This window comes from Trypanosoma theileri (assembly GCF_002087225.1).
Source record: "Trypanosoma theileri isolate Edinburgh chromosome Unknown TM35_Tth_22_V1, whole genome shotgun sequence".
In the NCBI taxonomy this organism is placed as follows: Eukaryota; Euglenozoa; class Kinetoplastea; order Trypanosomatida; family Trypanosomatidae; genus Trypanosoma; species Trypanosoma theileri.
This window is the reverse complement of record NW_021639864.1, coordinates 108,818-126,181: the sequence shown is the minus strand read 5'-3', so window position 1 is coordinate 126,181 and position 17,364 is coordinate 108,818. Positions and strand designations below refer to the sequence as shown.

General features: G+C 40.8%; 8 protein-coding genes across 8 annotated transcripts; all 8 read left to right on the top strand.

Moving 5' to 3' along the window:
* Positions 1–846: 846 nt before the first annotated feature.
* TM35_000221580 (uncharacterized protein) lies at positions 847–2,895 on the top strand (the record flags this gene model as incomplete). The annotated part of the gene is made up of 1 exon (XM_029027205.1): positions 847–2,895. The coding sequence occupies one exon, from the start codon at positions 847–849 to the stop codon at positions 2,893–2,895; it is 2,049 nt and encodes a 682-aa protein (XP_028881425.1).
* Positions 2,896–3,291: 396 nt separating this feature from the next.
* TM35_000221570 (uncharacterized protein) lies at positions 3,292–6,489 on the top strand (the record flags this gene model as incomplete). Its single annotated transcript, XM_029027204.1, has 1 exon — positions 3,292–6,489. One exon carries the CDS (start codon positions 3,292–3,294, stop codon positions 6,487–6,489), a length of 3,198 nt encoding a protein of 1,065 aa, XP_028881424.1.
* A 755-nt stretch (positions 6,490–7,244) lies between these two features.
* TM35_000221560 (As/Sb Reductase) lies at positions 7,245–7,691 on the top strand (the record flags this gene model as incomplete). Its single annotated transcript, XM_029027203.1, has 1 exon — positions 7,245–7,691. The coding sequence occupies one exon, from the start codon at positions 7,245–7,247 to the stop codon at positions 7,689–7,691; it is 447 nt and encodes a 148-aa protein (XP_028881423.1).
* A 768-nt stretch (positions 7,692–8,459) lies between these two features.
* Positions 8,460–9,887, top strand: TM35_000221550 (amino acid transporter; the record flags this gene model as incomplete). The annotated part of the gene is made up of 1 exon (XM_029027202.1): positions 8,460–9,887. The coding sequence occupies one exon, from the start codon at positions 8,460–8,462 to the stop codon at positions 9,885–9,887; it is 1,428 nt and encodes a 475-aa protein (XP_028881422.1).
* A 1,091-nt stretch (positions 9,888–10,978) lies between these two features.
* Positions 10,979–13,951, top strand: TM35_000221540 (uncharacterized protein; the record flags this gene model as incomplete). Its single annotated transcript, XM_029027201.1, has 1 exon — positions 10,979–13,951. The coding sequence occupies one exon, from the start codon at positions 10,979–10,981 to the stop codon at positions 13,949–13,951; it is 2,973 nt and encodes a 990-aa protein (XP_028881421.1).
* A 613-nt stretch (positions 13,952–14,564) lies between these two features.
* On the top strand, positions 14,565–15,038 carry TM35_000221530 (component of TRAPP complex; the record flags this gene model as incomplete). The annotated part of the gene is made up of 1 exon (XM_029027200.1): positions 14,565–15,038. The coding sequence occupies one exon, from the start codon at positions 14,565–14,567 to the stop codon at positions 15,036–15,038; it is 474 nt and encodes a 157-aa protein (XP_028881420.1).
* Positions 15,039–15,638: 600 nt separating this feature from the next.
* TM35_000221520 (glutathione peroxidase) lies at positions 15,639–16,106 on the top strand (the record flags this gene model as incomplete). Its single annotated transcript, XM_029027199.1, has 1 exon — positions 15,639–16,106. The coding sequence occupies one exon, from the start codon at positions 15,639–15,641 to the stop codon at positions 16,104–16,106; it is 468 nt and encodes a 155-aa protein (XP_028881419.1).
* A 567-nt stretch (positions 16,107–16,673) lies between these two features.
* TM35_000221510 (iron superoxide dismutase) lies at positions 16,674–17,261 on the top strand (the record flags this gene model as incomplete). Its single annotated transcript, XM_029027198.1, has 1 exon — positions 16,674–17,261. One exon carries the CDS (start codon positions 16,674–16,676, stop codon positions 17,259–17,261), a length of 588 nt encoding a protein of 195 aa, XP_028881418.1.
* Between the last annotated feature and the right edge of the window lie 103 nt (positions 17,262–17,364).

Below are 17,364 nucleotides of genomic sequence, written 5' to 3'. Positions count from 1 at the left end.
AGAGAGAGAGAGAGAGGTGATGAGGAAAGTCATTTGAAGGTTGCTGTAAGTTACCACTTTTTGAAAGATCACAAATATCTTACTCTAACAAGACATTACATTCCCTTTTTTTTGTCTTTTTTTTTCTTCTTCAGCCTCTGATGATAAACTGACTGATGGAGAGCTTGGCGTTCCTGAGTTGTGAGGTGTATAAATGAAGAAAATGAACAACAACAAAAAACAAACAAAAACAAAACAAAATACAATCAGCGAAGTGCAAAAAAATTGACAGAATAAAGAACGAAAGCACGAAGGGTTTTTTTTTTTTTTTCGAATTTTACGTGCGTCTATCGGCGCATTCCCCTCATCGTGCTTGGTTGTCTTTTGTGGAGGGCGGATCTTTTTCCGCCCTCCAAATGTGTTCCACAAGCTTCGCCTACTTTCTGGAGAGTTTGGCAGTTTAGTAATCCTTTTTGAGTGGGGGAACTTGACAGTACAAAGAAAAAAAAAAGCGAATTCGCTGAGGATGCTACGAATACAAATATATATATATATATATATATATATGGACCAATCAAGTGAACGAAAAAAAAAGAAGTTTTTATATATATAGTGCTTTTCATCTCATACATACTTACTTGAGCGTAGGAATTTCCATGTGTTCTCTTGTTCTCTCTTTTTTTCTTTTTTTCTTCCTTCCTATTTTCCATTTTATTTTTTTCTAATATAAACTGACCAATCATTGTAAATAGGGACTCCTCTTTATCTCTCTCTATATTTTGTCTGTGAATTCTTTTTGCTTCACAGACGCCAGAAGTAGTGTTTTAGATTGTTTTTTTTTGTTTTAATAGTTCTTTCACACCTGCAATGCCACTGTTACAACCACCTCCACCCCCATTTGGCACTCGTACGAGAGAACCATCACCTGTCGACCAACCGGTACCGGGATCTTCACTTCAACAACCCAAATGCTTACTCGAGTATGAACGGTTTAAGCACCTTCATAATGGTAATGTAGGTAATAATTCAAATATAGAAAACTCTAACATGGTGAATGGTGTAGGCGGACAACAATTCGGACGTCCAGATACATTAGACAAATTATCGACCTATCGACGTATGCGTTCTCTCACGCAGCAGGAATCAGGTGGTGGTAGTGGTAGTATTCGTGTGATACCTACCAACGGTGTGGACTGTTCCTCAAGTCAAAGTAGAATGATAGATGTTGAAATGGAAAAGAAGAAAGAACCTGATAATCTACCACAGCTACCCAAAGAAGTAGCAAAATACATTTTAGATATGGAAGAACAGAATCGTTTTCTTCGCCAAAACGTTATTAAACTTCAAGAAGAATTCAAGCAACAACAAATTCAGGCAGATGAACGTAAACAATTGGCAGACATTGTCGTTAGTAATACTCAGAGAGTTATTTCTGGTGGCGACAGAAATGGGGTAAATGATTTACTAGTCGCTTCAGGGGCTTTTGTTAGTCAAGAAGAACGAGAACGCTACATGAATGATGTTCTTGCACAAGTAGATGTCATTGTGCAAGCACATCGTAATAAGAGTGAAGCTGAAATTCTTCGATACAAAGAAGAAGCAGAGACAGCTAAATTAGCTTTAAAACAGCTTCGTGAAGCTATAGCTTTAGAAGGTGTTGATTTATCAATGTTACCTGCTGCAATGGCTGCACTCTCTGGTCGTCCTCTTAATGTTGGAAAAGGTATCAACATGGTGAAGAGTAATAAGAACAACATTCAAAGCCGAGAGAATGGAGAAGGAGAAGAAGATGAAGAAGAAAAGGAAGGAATAATGGTAGAAGATAATAATGCCATAATATCCTCCAAAATATCCACAAAAACGATGATGGGAGGTGATCTTTCTGGTATTACAAAAATAATGCTTGAAAAGTGCAAACCTCTCTTAACTGAGGCATCCGATGCTGTCCTTGCGGATCTACTACGTGTGGAAGCGGATGATGATGTGCCTACAATAGTGCGAGAATCCGTCCGGCGTGGGTTTGAAGGACTCGCACAGCACCTCGCCTCTCTTGTTGCAGACTACGTTGGACACTATATTAATGAAGTGCGTTACCTCCAACAGGAACGTGAGGCTGCACGACGGGAATTGCGAGAGGAATTAAATGCGAGTGAACATCAACGATTGCGAATGGCGCAGCGTTACGAAACAGAGATTCGTGCGCTGCGTGATGAACTCCACGCCTTTCACGTTGCCGCTGCTGAAGGCGATGAACTGCGAGCTACTGTGCATGAGCGGGCTTTAGCGGAGTACACCCGGCTTCTCGCTGAGAGTCGCGATGAGGCGACATCCCTTCGCTCACAGTTGGAGGAGGCCCGCAGTGATCACGCCACCATGTGTTTGCGTCTCAAGGCAAGTCTTGAGCGTCGCGGTGCGGAGTTTGAGGCGGCGGTGATAAAGCGAGCGGCGGATGTACTCAAACAGCGGGATCATCGCATTGCAGAGCTTGAGCGGTGTGTACGGCAGCAACAACAGGCGGAGGAGCGACGAAGAAGTGGTCGAGTGATGAAGGGTGTACAAGTAGAAATGGAAGATGTAATGAGAGATGGGCTTGTATTGGATGAATCGCATTTTGTGCCAAATCTGCTGGCGGTTTGCTCTAATGGGAAGAAGAAGAATAGTAGAGTGTCTGGACTTAATCAAAGTTTTGTCACATCTCCTTTCTCTACTAAACAACATAGAGGAAAGGGATTGGAAACATCAGCAGTAATGAGTGCAACTTCAGGCGTAGGTTTACCTTCTGCAAGGCCTTCAATAGTGCATTCCGTACAAAGTGAATCTGAGTCTGCTTTACAGCATGAAGAGTCTTTTGAAGAAGAGGTTTGGGAAAAGACTATGGAGTTATTAACGAAGTATGGCAATATTGCTAAACATTAGATAAGTGTGTACCATTATTGTATCCAAGTTATATATATATTGTTTTAAATTTCAAATATCATTTGGTTTAGATTTCGTTCGTGCAATTGTCACATTGTACGAAGGGGGAAAAAAAAAAGATTAAAATTTTTTTTATACCTCTGTAGAGAATAAGAAGAGTGTGAAAACAAAAAAAAAAAAAAAAACTTTGCGTTTCTCTCTTGATTATTATACTATTCATATTTCTGCTTTTTTTTTTCTTTTTTCTTTTTTCTTTTTAATTATTTTGTAATTCTTCCTTGGAATTACAAGTAATACAGAAATCTTAATATCGTTATTCATTTCCATTAACAGATCTCTCTCTCTCTCTCTCTATATATATATATATATATATATAGTGGTGGAAACAACGGAATAATGGGAGTTCCCCTTAAATCACTTGCTACCCTTTTAAAGTTGATTAAACGGACCGATAGCGGCAGCGGCAGTAGTGTTGGTGGACTCAGCAATAGTAGTGGGGCTAGTGGCAGTAATAGTGTGCTGATGGATCCGGAGTTTAAAGAGACGGTTAAACACGCACAAGCAACAGTGGATGAGTGGACACACGCTTGCCTTGGGGATCATGTAGAATATGTTACTCCACCCATCATGTCAGCTGTTCTTAGCGTTTTTTACGTAAAAAAGACTCGACTTATAGAGACGGTATTTTCTACTTTACAAGAAATGATGGATTATGCCTGTATTCCGTATGATGCACCTATTATTCTTTATCAACCACAAAGAAATAAAATAGCTGTGCACTGTGGAGAGGCTTTATTTCATGCCCTTAGTTCATGTCTAGCACAAATATCGGATCCAACGTTGCAGATGAAAGGTGTTGGTATTCTTCATGATGTTGTGAGTGATGTTACTTTCCCATCCTTTACAGGGAAATGTGTTACTCGTTGTGTACAGTTGTGTTGTCAAATCACATTACAAACCTCAAATGAAGTTTTACGCGCTAACAGTCGTGATTTACTCTTACTCTGTGTTTTAAGAGTAACAAGAGCCTTTGTAGAGACAACACCCCCAAAGTCTCCACTCCACACCTTTACTTCTTCTACTGTATTAGAGGATTACTTACATGATGTTGAACCAGATGCGAATTATACACCTATTGATATTGGGGATACTGAAGATTCTGAAATGGGGGGTGATGCTTCTCCAGATCCTTTATGTAGTACCAGTAGTGTACCCAACGTACAACCCAAATCCTATCTACCTCGACAGACATCATTATCATCTGGATCATTACATACATTTGACTTTTTTAGAAGTAGTCTAAATGAGAGTTTAATAAAAAGTGCATTATTAGGATTTCAAGTTTCTGAGAATTTACCTAATGCAGCAAAAGATTTATTGCTTCTTATTAAACATACATGTAAATTAGCTACAAGAACATGCAGTGGATCAGGATCTACGAATGAGGGAAATCCGGAAGTACGAGCTCGACAATTAGCACTTGAGATGTTAGAAGCTATTTTCCAAGAACTTCCGTTGGCGAACTGTGATGTGGATCATTCCTGTGCAACGTGGCTTTATATAGTACTTACTGCAACAAAATTTGATATTCTTAGATGTATTGCTCGAAACTTAGCGACTATTATTCCTTCTTGCTTTTTCACTATTAGTGTTCGAATTCTTACACTTTTACTACGGAAATGTCACCATCATTTAGCCCGTGAAGTACACGTTTTACTAGCAGTCATGTTATTTCCTCTTGCCGTATCCAAATTCTCAAGTTTCTCTCAAAAACATGCAGTTATTGGTATGGTACGTGAAATTGTCAGTATTCCAGATTTATGTGTTTCTTTCTTTATTAATTATGATTGTAATCCAAATTTTGATTCAGGAGCCAAATACGGTGGTATGCTGGAACTCATAATAGATTTTATTGTTGAAATGATGTTTGCCGACGTCTATGATCCAGAATGGATTTCTTCTGATCAACAACAATTACTTCGTAGTGAATGTGTAAGTGTTATGCATAATTTTGTAGAGTCTATGCAGCGATGGGTGGTGGAGGATCCACATGAGTATACGGCACAACAGGTGCGAAAAGCAGCAGGACAAGTCATCAGCACAGTTGGTAATAGTGATCATCAAAAATCAAGTCGATGGCATCAAGTCTATCTTGACAACTGGGAATCTGAAGAAAGTGAAAGAAGTAGTGCGGTATCTGAGATGTTATCAGATGATTTAAGTTTTTCTTCTTCTCTTTTAGATGAGGGATTTGGTTCTAAAAGGGCATTAGGAAAACGTGGCTATATTGGATACCATTGGAAACATATTCATTGTCTTTTACAAAATAAACGTATTGCACAGGAGGCATTACAATATATTAACCGAGGACATTGGAGAGAGGGAATGCAATTACTTCAACAACGTGGATTTATTCCACAAACAGAAGAAGAAGGATGTTGGACTGTCTTTGCAAAGTTTCTTAAAACATATCCCAGAGTAGACCGTTCCGCACTATGTATGATCTTTGAACGAGTCTTAAAAGATCCTGACTGTGATCGTATCTTAAAAGAATATTTCCTTCACTTTCAATATGTGGGTGTTCCTATTGATATTGCCTTACGAGATACCACCTGTGAGTTTATGTCGTGGGATCGCCCAACCTTTGAGGCGCAGGTGTGGTCTGTTATTCAAGAACGATTTGGAGAGGCCTACGCTGCGCAGAATCCACGGCATATCACTACAAAGGATGCAAACGCCATGGCAGGCGTGTTATTATTTCTACACACAAGTCTTCATAATGAGAATGCACGGGCAAGTCGAATGACAATAGATGAGTTTGTGAGAAATGGAAATCAATGTGTGGAGTTTCCTTTTCCAGAAGAAGAAATGCGAGAGATGTTTCATCGCGTGGCTCGTCAAAAGTGGAAATTAGATGATTTCAAGCGAACACCACAACAGGTGGAAATGGAAAAGTCTCGCAGTTCACTTTCCTCAAGGTTAAGTCAACAACAACGGATGCGATGTTCTGTATCTATCAACACGGAAGGAGAAAAAGAGGGAACTTCATCCATTCCTTCACGTTTAGAGAACTCTGGAAATTCACAAAAGGGAATAAGTGATGGTGGGAACGAGATGATGGGGCATGACTCCTCCACACTACTCAGTTCATCTCTCCCACCATATACAACAGATCCGGATTGTTTTAAACTGCGAGAGTCTTATCATCAACGGTATGTGAATATCGCAACTCAACACTTATGGACATTAGAATGTGAACATCGTTTGCAGAGTTTAGAAAAGATTCCAATACAACCCTATGCCGTTCCATACTATGCTCAACACATTCGACCCATGCTTCTCATGCTTTACCCACAGATTGTGGCTACACTTTATATGGGGTTTCGTGTGTTGGAAGAACAACCCATATTCCGTCTTCTTATGAATACATATCAAATGCTGTATAATGTGGCTGCTGCGTTTGTAGTGAATCTTGCAGGACTGCGAGTGGCGGTGGAGCGAAAGATTCAACGTTCACTAGCAGAGGAGGGATCACAGGAATTACAACCGCCTATTCGACCCACATTCACCTTGCCCCTTATGAATCTTCTGTGATTAATAGAAAGAAGAAGAGGAAGAACAACAAGAAAGAAAGAAAAAGAAAGAAATAGATGAGGAAGATCTTTACCGTTGCTGCTATTATTATTATTATTATTATTATTATTATTATTATTATTATTTTTATTATTATTATTTGAGGTTGATGGGATAATCGTTGTTTCATACTGTTTATATATATTATATATGTTAATATATATAATATCCGTCTGTGTGCGTGTGTGCGTGTGCTTTCTTTTGCTTGGTTGCTGTTTTTTTCTTTTCTTTTTGCTTGTTTTTTTTTTACTGCATAAAGACGTTGCTGGTTTGATGAAGGAAAACAGTAAATTAAAAGGCGATGATGCTGCGAAAGGATCAAAAGAAAAAATAAAACTAAAATACGATGGAAACAAAAAAACAAGAAACAACAACGAAACGATATGAATATGGGACCCTTTTTTTTCGTTTTCATATGTTCGTTGGTCTTTTTTTTCTTTGAATCTTTCTTGTATCCTCTTTTAAAAATTGAATGTGCGCTCCTACTCACCTGTGAAACTTCTTTTATTATTATTCATTATTATCATTATTATTTATATTCCGACCTGTATTGTAATTTGATTACTTGTATATGTGTGTAGGGGTGCCAACGACTACCATTTCCTCATTTTTTTCCTTTTTCTCTTGTTCTGATGGCTCCCAGTTTAGTACACAAATACATATATACCTATACATATATACATACCTATAAATACATACATATATCCACACCGCCTATGAACGGCGCGAGCTACACGTACATGGAGCCGGCAGAGCTGGTGGCCCTCCTCGACAGTAATAATAATAATAGTGATAATAATAATACTAACAATAATGTTGAGAAGGTGGCGGTGGTGGATTGCCGAGATGAGGACCGGCGGGCGGGGCACATTTGCCGCTCGCTGCACTTCCCGGCGGCGGCCCTCTCGACGCCGCGGCTGGTGGCGCTGGCGGAGCGGCTGCAGCGGGACGGCGTGGCGGTGGCGGTCTTCCACTGCGCCCTCTCGCAGGTGCGGGGGCCGCGCGCGGCGGGGCGGTTTGCGGCGACGCTGCGGGATTTGGGGCTGAGCGGCCCGCGGGTGTGTGTGCTGCGCGGCGGCTGGGAGGTCTTCCACGCCGTCTACCACGACACCAGGGCCGATCTCATCAGCTACAAGTACGAGGAGGGGGAGGAGGAAGACTAATTGCAGTTTACTTCTATATATATATATAGAAGATAAAAGGGGTGGGTTCTCTCATTGTTATGTGATGTTAATGCTCTTACGGATATTTTATTATTATGATGATGATGATTATTATTATTTCCCTCTTTTCTTTTCTTTTCCTTTCCTGAAGAACTGCCAAGCCAAACATAGGAGGTTTTTTTTTTTCCTGTAACACACACACAAAAAAAAAAAGAAAAAAAAGAAAGAAAAAGGTTTCGAACTATTGTTTTAACTTTAAAGCCCAGAAAGCAAACTCAAACACAATAGGAGTAGGAACCAAAGCTAAAAAAAGAAAATAGAGAAAAAAATAAGTCAGCAAACCAAGAAAGAAAAACAACAACAACAAAAAAAAAAAACACTAACACAAATCCACACACACTCTAATCCGAATCAAGCAGGTGAAGGAGCGGTGAACAAGAACCAAAGAAAAAAAAAAAAACGAAAAAAAGGTAAAAGGAGCAAAAAACAAAGACAGAAAAGGAACAGAATCATCAAACTAAAAGCAAAAGAAAGAAAGAAAAAAAGACAAGTCAGTTTTCTTTTCTTTTTAGTTTTTTGATTTCTTCTATTTGTATATATATTATATATATATTTCCCTCACCCACCCTTCATCAGTGCGTGTGTGAAAGAGTGTTAACACCTATATCAAGTATAAGCCTGCCTCGAAAACAAGACACTACTACTACTACTATATCAATAGCAGTAGCAACAAGAACAATCAGAAGTTCATCGAAGGTATTTCTTAGAATGGAATATCCCCGGGAAGAGGAAAACCCAAATACGAAAAATCTCAATATTATTGAAGTTGAACTGAATAATATACCACCAAATAAGGACGATCATTCTCCATCTGTATCCGATGACAATGCAGAATTCCTCCGCTCCAATCGTTCTCCCGAATCGAAAAATCCTCCAACATGTTTACAACGAGTAAAAGATGTATTTGGCCGTATTGTGCCGTATGGTGGATTTGTGTCTAGTGTGTTTAATTTGGCTTCTGTGTGTGTGGGTGCGGGTATTCTTGGATTACCAGCCGCAGCAAACAGCAGTGGTTTGTTAATGGCCATTATGTACCTTTTGGTGATCTCCTGTTTCGCCGTGTTTTCTCTCTATATTCTCTGTAAAACAATGGAAAAGACAGGAATCCGCTCATTTGAATCCATGGCTAAGTATTTAATCGGAAGTCGTTTTGATTACTTTGTTGCCTTTATTCGATGGATTAACTCTTTTGGCACAACCATTGCATACATCATCAGTGTTGGTGATATTCTTCAGCCTATTCTGTTGAATGCATCGGGAACTCCTGAGTATTTGAAAACGAAATCCGGACGACGCCTCTTGACAAGTTTAACGTGGCTTGTCCTTATGCTTCCCTTGGTGCTTCCCAAACAAGTGAACAGTTTACGCTACGTTTCCACCATTGCTATTATTTTTGTGGTTTATTTTGTGGTGATGATTGTCATTCATTCCTCTTTAAATGGACTGGAGAATCTTCATCATATCGATGGTGAGACCATAAAGCTGGTGAATACGGGTAATGACGCTGTGGGAGGTCTTGGTGTGTTTATGTTCGCCTTCGTCTGTCAAATCAATTGCTTTGAAGTTTATTGGGAAATGACAGATCGTTCCATTAAAAGGTTTACATTATCTTCCGCGGTTGCCATGATCTTGTGCTGTGCTTTATACATCTTCACTGTCTTCTTTGGATACATTGAGTTTGGCAGCAAGTTGAAGGGTTCCATTCTCCTCATGTACAATCCAGTAGCGGAGCCGATGGTGATGGTGGCGTATGTTGGCATATTGGTGAAGTTGTGTGTTTCCTACGCCCTGCAGACAATGGCGTGCCGTAACGCGATTTACCACGTCATTCGCTGGGAGGTGGCGACCCTCCCGTACTGGAAACACTTCATTGCGGTGATTTTACTGTCCACCGTGGTGTTGCTGTGTGGGCTGTTCATTCCCAATATCAATACGGTGTTTGGGTTTGTGGGGGCCATCTGCGGTGGTTTTCTCTCCTTTGTGTTCCCCGCGCTGTTCTATCTCTACTCCGGTGGGTGGACCCTGCGGTCGGTGGGCTGGTTTGATTATGTCTTTACACACCTGCTCTTGATTGCCGGAGTGATTGGTATTGTGTTTGGCACCATCGCAACCATTTACAGCACAGTGATCGGGTAAAAAAAAGGAAAAAGAAGGAAAATAAAGAAGGATTGAATGGGGGAAGTCGTAACAAGAACAGAAAAAAAGGAAAAAAATAAAGGAAAAAAAAAAGGAGTGGGGAATAAAAGATGAGAGCGAATGAGAGCGAGAGAAAGCGAATGAGAGCGAATGAGAGCGACATTATAGGCATGCCAATAAGTCAGATCAATACTTTTTGGAGTCCTATATATATATATATATACCTATATACCTGTATATATATGTTTTTTTTTAGTATTTTTTTTTTTCAGGTATTGTACTTCTACTACTATTACTACTACTGGCAGTCTTAACCCCATCAATTCGTAGAACGCAGAGAAATAGAGAAAGAGATTAATACGTTTTCTGTGTGTTTATGGGAGTACAGAAGGAAGTAGTAAAGTACCACCTGATATATATATATATATATATATGTCTTTATATATGTTCAATGCTATCTTTCTGTTTCTATGTCTGGAGACAGTTGAGGTACTGTGTTTTTTTTCTTCTTGGAAATGGCCATATGAGGTTTTCTCCTATTTGTATATATATATGTAGTGCGAGCGAAGATGTGCGTTATTGCAGGAAGCAATAATTGACGGTAAATAATAATATTTTGAGAATTAGTCTTATAATGGGAGAGAGTGGGTAGTCCATTCCTAATATTGTATCACTTGTTTTTTCAGTTTTTTCTTCCTTTCCTTCATTTTTTTTTACTCTGTTCTTTTTGTTTTATTGTTATTCTTCTTATTATCTTTATTATTGTGGATGATTTGTAGTTAATTATTATTATTTTTTTTTTGGGGTTTCCCTCCACCGTAATGCTCTATGCCTTTCTTTATTCCCTTTTCTTTTCAAATACTGTTACTAAACGCAAATATATATATATTCATTATAGCCTTTTCCGGTATTTCACTCGTCTACACATTACTTCCATTCGTGGACAGAAGACGGTGATAGGAATCCACACATTCCAAACAGAAACGTGAAGTAAAAGAAGTCTACATAAAGAAAAAGAAAGAAAACACACATAACGTAACAAAAGTGAAAAGAAAAGAAAAAAAAGAATATATACACACACACACGCAGTAATGAGCCGGGCAGACAAACAGCATCATCGCGATCACGTGGTGGGGACGGCCGGCGATGCCTCCGTGCGGGTCTACGCCTTCGCCAACAGCCGCCCCGCCTACCGCGTCGTCTTCGCCCCGGAGGAGCCGCTGATTGTCCTCAAGACCCGCGCCAGTGCCGGCGGCCCGCAGCACCCGTGCGCCCAGTGGGCCCCGTTCGCCGCCGTCGTCTTCCGCTGCCGGCCAAACACCACAGCGGCCGTTTACGTCGTCGACACCACACAACTCCCAGAGGCCGCCATGCGGGAGGAAAACACCGTCGGCGGTCATCCCATTCACCAGCAGACGAATCACAATAATGGTGGGGATGTGAATAGTAGTAATAGTAGTAAGAATGTGAATTGTGTGGGTCCAGTGGTGCGGCGGGTGGCGAATACAATAGCGCGGCTCAATCCACACAACGCCACGATGATTGCCGCCGGTGTGTCGGCACCAATCGCACTGAAGTACGCCATTGCAGGGGAGAAGCGACATGGACACAGCGATCGTCTCGTGCGGCGACTGCTGCTGGTTTGTCCACCGTCTCTAGATGCACTGAAACAACTTGTGCGGCCAGACATATCATCAACAACAACAACAACGGCAGATTCACAGTCATATCCAAAACTGCAGCTGATGGTGATGCTCTCCGATACTTCACAACTGCAGCGATGGAAGGATTGGTTACAAGAGACTGCCAACACTACCTCTTGGTTGGACTCGTGGAGTATATCTACTAATCTACAACCATCGCTGTTTGAGGCCGTGGCGAGAGAGGTCGGTATTACCGCAGATGGTACGGAAGTAAACCTGCAAACACACTATAAGACACCGCGTGTGTTTCGTATTGATTTTGTCTTAAGTAAAGCTACGAAAAAAACAGAGCAATACGTTACACTGAGTCCTCTGACTACAACAGGATGTGATGAAAATGATGATGATGATGATGAAAATGATGAATATGAGGATAATGATACAGAGAGCCATTCAGATGTAGAGAAAGAAGACCATGAGGGAGAAACAACAAGGAGGAAGTGTAAAGGTGATCATGACGGAGAATCCTGTTGTGATTCACATGAATCTCATGAAGATGAGGTTGGAGAAACTGTATTTGGACTCACAACATTACAGCATTGCAGTCACCCAACAAATGTGATTGTAGAGGGTCGCCTTATGGATACTGAAGGGACTATTTTAGGTACAACAGAGGGACGAGTGATAATACATGGACTTCATGAAGCTATAAAGATGAATGATACAACGATGGGAAAACAAAAAATAACAAAAGGAGTGGCCCTTCACGTGGAGTCTCGTCTAAATCGAGATGATTCTGGATCTACTACATTGGAGGTATTGAAAGTGACACCTCTCACAAAGATGCAGGAAAGACGATCCATGACTATTTGCCCAATGAAAGAGGTACCTTTATACAATGTATCTTCTATAGCTCATGCTTATGGAGCACTTCTTATTAGAGGACGTAAATGTGTACTTGTGCGTAGTCTTGATGGAGAATTTGATGGGATGCGTTTACCATTCCTTATGCATAGTGATGCAGAAGAATCGTGTATGCAATGTGCAGTTCGGGCTCTTTGTGAACGGTGTGATATCAGTCCTGATAACTTTTACATACCAAATTTCTTTTCACCAGTCTGTTACTATGATAAGAATGGACCTGATGGAAAAGTTCTCTGTGTAACTATTTACATTGCATTAGCTGTTAGTCCACCATCAGGTGGAGCACCTGATACGGTAGAAGATGATGAAAATCCTGGAGAACCTTATGACTGGTTTGGATTTAATAAAGCAATGTCTGTTTTACAAACAGAGGCAGAACGAGAAGTACTTGTGGATTTACAACGTGGTGTGCGTCGTGCATATGATGCTACTCTGTATATACCATTAAAAGGATTTGGTGTATTTGGTGAAACTGTCATGGATGTCGGAGGCCCATCCACCGCACTGCCGTCACTAGAAGGATTGGAAATGATGGTAGTGTGTGCCCCGGGTGATGTGAAGGGAGAAACCATGCGTCTGGTGCGGGAGTACATCACAGATCGTGTGGTGAGTGTAAACGAGTCTACATCCCGTGTGGAGATTGAGCGAGCGGCTGTGGAAACAATGCGGGATGGTGCTAGAATGCTGGTGCTTTGTCTTTCCCCTGATGTGGATGTGAGTCTCTTTTCAGAGGAGGAGTTAACGTATTGGTCTGAGCGGGAGGCACGACCACGCCTGGTCACACTTCTCTTCCCAGACGTTAGTGAGATGATAGTGCGGGAGAATCATCCCACCGCAGTGGCGGCAAGAGCGGCATTTGTGTATGCAGTGATGTTATCAGATGTACTCGTCACCGTGGATCACAGAGTGGAAAACTTCAGCCCGTCACTGTGGGGAGTACTCCGCCTTGCCAGTTCTCTCAACGCAGATCTCGCACTCCACGCCGGTGTAATGGCGCGGCGTTCGATTGAATTCCCGCAGGAAGAAGAAATATCGAATGAGGCGACATTGCGTGAAATCTCAGTTAGACGTGTGGGCTGCCCAATAGTGGCTTCACGACTCGCACTCTTATTAAAAGAAGGAGGTATGCAGTTGTTGGGATGCCGCAACTTCCAAGAAGAAAAAGAAGAAGAGAATTCCACACAAACACAATGCGATGGTGTACTCTTATGGGCAGAGGGAGAAGTATGGTTGGCGAGTCGTCCACACGCACGGGGCGTGTTAACACTCGATATCCACTCACACTGTCTCACATTGGAAGAAGGGGATTTGTGGGAAAGTGAAGAAGAAAATGAGTCCACGCGGGCAAATGAGATCACACTACACGTATGGGCAACCGCCACTACACACGCCGTGTTGGAGTCTACTGTTGCGGCTGCTTTAGATGATATGATGTACACCACTATGCCCTCTAAAGTGGAGGCTGTACGTGATGATAAACTTCCTCAGTGGAACTAAATCGTTTTCTCTTTTTTTTATTATTATTTCTCTCTGTGTGTGTGTCTGATATACATTTTATTTTTCTTGTTTCCTTATGTTTTTTTTTTTTTTCTTTTTTATTCATGCATTCATTCTTAAGGAAACAATTATAAAGAAGAAGTAAAACCGAACACGTGTAATCGAATGATAATAAGAAAAAAAAAAAAAATAAATAAATAAAATAACAATGCATCTTTTTAAATAGGGGGTTAAATTAACCCTCGATTAGTGTATTTATCTTTACTTTATTGTTCTTGTAAATGCCGTTTTTTTTATTTTTTATTTTTTGGAATTATTTGTAGGGGTTCGTTTCTTTTATTTTTAAACTATACGTTTTTTGGTTTTGTTATTATTATAATTTCTTGTTATTTTTCTTTTTTTCTCTTTTCGTGCAGTCCTTTGAGGCAAGAAGAAAGGAAACGCAGTGCCCATATAACACACACGCACAAAAAAAAAAAGGACAAGGGAAAAGAAGTAGGAAAGACAAAACAACAACAACAACAACAGGAAAAGAAAGGGGGTTGCGAAGAAAAAAGGCATATACTTACAGAGGTATACGTACGAATAGATTGATTGATTGATAGATAGAGACATGACAGTCCATCTTCTTTGGATTATTAATCAATCAGGTCAACTTATTGCAAAGGCCAGTTTCACTGCTCCGGAGAATATTGGAGAACTTGGGGCCAAACCAGATTTACAACTCACCATGTCTAGTATTCTCTTCTCCACATATGGTATGTCTCAGGAGATTACACCAAATGCCAATCCTGTTGACAGTGCAGGAATGTGCCTCGTAGAACTTGATGAACATAATATTCACATTTATGAGACACCAACACTTGTGAAATTTGTATTAGTATCCGATAGCCGTACACGTGAATGTGATGCACTCTTTCGTGAATTACATACTTTATATGTGGCTTATGTGATGAAAAATCCATTTCATATTGTTGATGAGGGTGGTATTGGTCAACCTATACGGATATCTGCCTTTACAGAAGCTGTTAAGAGAGCCGTGGATAAGTACCATGCGTCCGGTACACAGTCAAGTGGAAAGAAGTGAGAAGATTATGAGCTTCTTGTGTGAAAGGGTGTAATCTTTACCCCTGCTATTATGTCTTTTGTTAGTTAGTCTTCTCTTCTTCTTTTACACCCTCTTCCTTCTTACACATGGCGTGGGAACTACTGTTTCTTCTTTTATTCTCGTTCAGATGTTCTCTTGATGGAGTTGATATTGCCTTTGATAGGAGTTGGTCACTAGCGCTGTTTCTTTGTTTCTCTCTTTCCCCTCTGTTTTTTTTTTTTTTATATTGTTTTGTTTTTGCATGGAGAGATGTGGAGTGCTTGAGGTTCGTCTGAGGACTGTCAGCGTAATCTAGACTCCTTTTTCAACCTCTCTCTATTTTTCCTTTGAACTATCCTGCAATGGTGGATCAGAAGAAAAAAAGAAAAAGAAAGAGAGAGAGTGTGTGTGTGGTGATAAGGAGAGAAATAGGGGGAGTAAGCATTCCTGTGTATAAAGTATATGTTTGTAATATATATTTTTGTGTCTGACTCTCTTTCTTTCTCTCTCTCTCTCTCTCTCTCTCTCTCTCTCTCACACACACACACATATTTCACTTTTTGGTTGGAGACAATAATTAAAAGAGGGTAGGAGTGGGCAATGAGCAGCAACACCGTGTTCGCCTACTCCGCGCTCTTGGCTGGGAAGACGGTAGCCCTCTCTAAATACACGGGTAGTGTAACCGTGATAGTGAACACAGCATCACTCTGCAGTTTCACCTCTGCCAATCTACAGCAGTTAATTCACGTACAGGAGAAGTATGCCTCACGTGGAATGACCGTATTGGCGTTTCCCTGTGCCCAGTTTGCGAATCAGGAGCCAAAAAGTAATGAAGAGATACTTCAATGGGCGGAGAAAATGCAAATTAACTTTCCAGTGTTTGATAAGATTAAAGTAAAGGGACCAAATGCAGATCCTTTATTTCAGATGCTACAGACATCACTTGGTCCTATACGGTGGAATTTCACAAAATTTGTTTGTAATCGCCAAGGTATTCCATGTGTTAAACTCTCTCCTAGCTGTACACTTGAAGAACTGGAGAACTCTATTAAGCAACAGTGCCACTAATTATAAATCCGTATTGCGTATTCATTATCATACCATGTGCAGCTCTTGATAATGACGTTACAGAAAGAAAGAAAAAGAAAAAAAAAAGAGTGTGAGTGACGTGCAGTGGGCGAGCACTGGGTTATGCATTAGCGACATGTGCATCCTGTAGAGAGATATTCATAGAGACATCATGAGAGGGAGATAGAGAGAGAGAGAAAGAGACATGAGATGTGAGTTATGAATACATATTTTTCTACATGGGAGATATTGCTGTGTTTTTGTTTTTTACATATTTATTTTTGCTTTCCCCATTATACTGTATATTTGTATTTGCTTTTTTTTCCCTCTGTATATACCGTTTCTTGTATACTTAAACTGATACTCTTCTCTCTTTTTTTCGTTATGGCATTCCCTCTCTTCTCCCATCTCCTATACTTTACCATACGGGTTTCAACGTTCTCGCTGCTACTAGAGAGCAAATAAAAGCCAAAAAAAAAAAAAAACAAGAAAAACCCCCCAAAAAGAAAAAAAAAACAGAAAAAAAACAAAGAACTCAAAGAGCAAAAAAAAAAAGAAAAAAAAAAGATGACGTTCAGCATTCCACCACTTCCCTGGGGTTATGATGGACTTGCCAGCAAAGGCATCTCAAAGGAACAGGTAACATTCCACTACGATAAACACCATCAGGGATACGTCACGAAGCTCAACGCCGCCGCGCAGTCAAACGCCGCACTCGCCGCCAAGTCAGTGGAGGAGATCATCAAAACAGAGAAAGGCCCCGTGTTTAACCTCGCCGCGCAGATCTTCAATCACACATTCTACTGGGAAAGCATGTGCCCCAACGGCGGTGGTGAGCCGAAGGGAAAACTCGCAGAGGAGATCAACGCCTCCTTTGGCAGCTTTGCAAAGTTCAAGGAGGAATTCACAAACGCGGCGGTGGGGCACTTCGGCTCCGGCTGGGCGTGGCTCGTAAAAGACACCGCATCGGGGAAGTTGAAGGTCTATCAAACACACGATGCCGGCTGTCCACTCACGGAGCCACACTTGAAGCCACTGATCGCCTGCGATGTGTGGGAACATGCATACTACATTGACTATAAGAACGACCGCGCCGCGTATGTGCAGACCTTCTGGAATGTGGTGAACTGGAAACATGCGGAGAAACATCTATAAGGCGTGGCTAGGCAAAGAGGTGTGTGTATGTTTGTTTTTCTTTCACAACGCCGCCTCTGAAAAAAGAAAAGAAAAAAAAAAAAGATTTTTTTTTTTTTTTTTT